We start from the raw sequence: 3746 nt of genomic DNA on the forward strand, positions 1-3746 counted from the left end.
TTCTGGTATTATTTCTGAACAAAAGAGAACAAAGACCAGATTTGTTTAAAGAAAACAGTGAAATGACAAATTTAATCCTTATTTAGAAACAATGTAATTAAATAAACATGTATATCAGTGGTCCCCAAACTACGGCCCGTGGGCGCCTCCCCATTTGGTCTGACCCCCAGAACAATACCAGAGAGCATTTAGTTTTTTTTCATTTATATGCATTTATATTTGATTATAAAGTTGGACTTTTGCAGTAAAATGTTCCTTATGAACTATTTTCATTATTAATTATTATTAGTTAGTAACTATTTCATACATAAACGCATATAACATGATATTCTGTTCCACCCTTCTGCGGTCTGTGCTCCTATCTGGCAACCCCCAGAAAAAAAAATCCTAAACCCGCCCCTCTCAAAGAGAGAACAGAATAATGGCGAAAAGATTAGGTAAGAGAAAAATTGACTCAGAATGCAGGACATTTAAGCTGCAGTGGACAAACGATTATTTTTTTGTTCATCTGTCAAGAGGCGGTGGTGGTATTCAGAGAATACAATCTGCGGCGACACTATGAATCCCGTCACAAAGACAAGTATGATAGCTTCAAGGCCAAATGTGAGCAAACAAACTCTCAAAGCTAAAAAGTGGACTGTTAGCTCAGCAGAATACACACTGTGAAGATCCCAGAGAGAGTTATTTGATTGTGCTTTCTGGAAAACAGTAATTTTTTACATTTAGGCACTCCTGCAATAGTCACACTTTTTCTGTTACAAACGGACTCCGGCCCCCCACCAGAGAAGGGAAAAGTTATGTGGCCCTTACAGGAAAAAGGTTTGGGGACCCCTGATGTACAGTATATGGTGTGTGCTTATACACATTATCATTATGCTCTGACAAACACTGGTTCAATCTTTTCTAAGATTAAAATGAACAAAAACCAAAACCTCCAAGTAAGACGGGACCAGGACCCTGAGAACAGACCTGAACCAGAAACTCATGTCAGGGACCAGTGGGCCTCTAAGATGGAGTACATCTTGGCGGTGGCGGGACACATTGTTGGTCTGGGAAATGTTTGGAGGTTTCCTTACCTCTGCTACAAAAATGGAGGAGGTAAAATTTTCCACTGCTGTGTTTTCTTTAGAATTTTTTTCTTCAGGTAAACTTAGCTGACATAACTTTTTAAGGTCTTAATAAAAGGCTTTGGTCTACACTAAATTGTGTACTGCAGCAGTTTCTCAGTTAAGTGAACCTTAAAACCCATTGATGAGTACCTTCCAAAACCAAGAGTAAAAGCTCTTAATTTGAGCTCTTCAAAAGTTCTAAAATGTTAAAAAAAAAAAAAAAAAACAAATAAAAAAGTTCACTTTTTTTAAAAGCTATATAATCTGTGTGCTGACATTGGTGAAATTAATAATCTATAATATGTTTGTTTTTAAGGGGTTTTCTTTATTCCCTATGTTTTGTTTTTGTTCACCTGCGGCATCCCGCTCTTCTTTCTTGAGACGTCGTTGGGTCAGTTCACCAGTCAAGGTGGGATAACATGTTGGAGGAAAATCTGTCCCCTTTTTGAAGGTAGGTTGTAAACCTCGTGTAAAAATGTTTGGACCCAGTAGTTCATAGGAAGTGCCTCATATTTGTTCTTTTTGAACTGGTTTAATCTTAAAATTATGAAATTTGGATCGTTTCATTCACAGTTATGGTATTTGCCATCATTGTAAAATGCTTTTACATAACTACCTTTCTACAGGCTTGGGCTATGGAAGCCAAGTGGTTGTTTTGTACACTGGGATGTATTACATCATCATACTGGCTTGGACTCTTCTATACCTGTTTTCTTCAGCCAGGAGTGAGCTTCCATGGGTGAGCTGTAACAACAGCTGGAACACAGGTACCAAACGTTCAGGATCTTTGACATGTCTTGTGTTTTCTTTGTTCATCCTGTCATCTTTTTTTCATGGAAGATGCATGTTTCGAGTATGGCCGCAATAAAACGTCCCCACTGTACAGGAATTCCACGTCTTCAGTCGTAGAGTTTTGGGAGTAGGTATCATTAATTAAATCATCACCTTGTTTTGGTGTTTGTTACTCATTAGACGTTGTTACAGGAGAAGAATATTGGGGCTGTCRGATGGAATTGAGAAGATTGGAAGTGTTCGTTGGGACTTGGCCATCTGTCTACTTTTGGTCTGGGTGTTGTGTTATTTCTGTGTCTGGAAKGGAGTCAAGTCTGCAGGAAAGGTACGGTGCAATCCCAATATTAAACTTTAACATCTGACTTCAGGGTAACTGCTCTCTTTTCTGCATTAGGTGGTGTACTTCACTGCCACTTTTCCATATGTGATTTTGGCAGTGTTGCTGGTTCGAGGTCTTACATTACCGGGAGCCAAAGATGGAGTTCTTTTCTACCTCTACCCAGATCCATCTCGCCTCATTGACCCAGAGGTATTACAATGCAGCTGTTTCTCATATTGTAAGCCTGGTCTCTTAAAAGTTGCATTCTTCTTTTTTCATTGTTTTGGTGGAGCTGTCTGGTACCCCACTTTTTACTGTAACAATGAGCAAAGACAATAATGACCCTGGTAGGAAACTGTTAGACCAAACAGATGACTAATATTTTTGACTGCTGTTCTGTTTGTTGTGTACTTGGAGTCTCTAGGAGTGGAGAAAATTAGAATWKAGTTTTTCCTGGTGTTGCATAGATATCTTTATATTCTGCTTGGATCATAGTTTTCAACCTGTTCAGTTTTCTCTATTCTATATGACGTTTTCTGAAAAATGACATCAAAGTATTTTATGACAGAATATAAGGCATTGACTTACAAACTACAATTTCATCGTCATCATTCTCCTCTCACTCTGGGTCAGACTCTGGCTCCAACATCTAAAGCAGGATGGACAAGTCTTCAGTGGTTGACATTTTTTAATTATTTAAAATTTAAAAAGTTTCTGTGCTGCTGTATAGTCTTAAACCTCTCTGTCAAACTAGAATGCACYRGTCTGGAAGAGACAGCATCAAAACGAGCTGATCTCAGACAAACCTCAGAAAAGAGGAGCTTGTAAGGTTACCACAAAGAGCATTGCAGTTCATCTTTATATAGACASCAACTGAGTGATTTAAATGTGAAAAGGAAGGATTTAAAAGCATATGTCTACATTAAGTTACAACAGAATGGCTTGAGTTTATGTTAAAATGTATTTGCTTTATTTTCAAGGAGCTAAAACATTAATTGGTCAYGGTATCCCTTTTAAGGGATCCCCGATTAGTTGTAACATTAGACTTTATTTGATAAACATATATTTTAATTGTAAAATAAAGACTGTAAAAATACTGTAGGCTGTTTAGTTTTTATAATTTTTAAAAATATATTTTAACACGGAGATGCCTTTTTAATTACACGCAAAGCATTCTGGGTAAATGATGACATGGATAGGTCCTCGGTGCGAGGCTGCTAGTGAGCTATATCCACGCTGAAGGTTAATCTTGGACAATATCTGATGATCGACTCTTTTAAATGAAACCAGAGAGCGTTGACAGAGAGGAGAAAGTAGAAACGACTCAGCCTGGAACTGAAAATATGGATGGAGGACAACAGAGCTGCTTCATGGAAGAAGAACCTCAGCTTAGCCTGTTAGTCTTTGCTCTAGCGCTGACGTTAAATAGCTCGGTGCTAGCGCGACAAACTAACAAGCTAAAATGAGGTCCTCCATTCATATTTTCAGTTACAGGCTGAGTCATTTCAACCTTCTCCTCTCTGTCA

At 38.2% G+C, this 3746-nt stretch overlaps 1 protein-coding gene across 1 annotated transcript in view; it reads left to right on the forward strand.

Moving 5' to 3' along the window:
- The first annotated feature begins 789 nt into the window (after positions 1 to 789).
- The window catches only part of LOC106516077 (sodium- and chloride-dependent GABA transporter 2), a 14603-nt gene continuing 11646 nt past the window's right edge, over positions 790 to 3746 (forward strand). The window contains exons 1-6 of the mRNA XM_014006258.1: positions 790 to 1098; positions 1426 to 1560; positions 1736 to 1876; positions 1950 to 2028; positions 2094 to 2226; positions 2296 to 2430. Coding sequence (XP_013861712.1) covers positions 798 to 1098; positions 1426 to 1560; positions 1736 to 1876; positions 1950 to 2028; positions 2094 to 2226; positions 2296 to 2430 — 924 coding nt within the window. The 5' untranslated portion in view covers positions 790 to 797. The remainder of the gene's footprint in view (positions 1099 to 1425; positions 1561 to 1735; positions 1877 to 1949; positions 2029 to 2093; positions 2227 to 2295; positions 2431 to 3746) is intronic.

Source organism: Austrofundulus limnaeus, unplaced genomic scaffold, assembly GCF_001266775.1.
Source record: "Austrofundulus limnaeus strain Quisiro unplaced genomic scaffold, Austrofundulus_limnaeus-1.0 Scaffold35, whole genome shotgun sequence".
Lineage (NCBI taxonomy): Eukaryota > Metazoa > Chordata > Actinopteri > Cyprinodontiformes > Rivulidae > Austrofundulus > Austrofundulus limnaeus.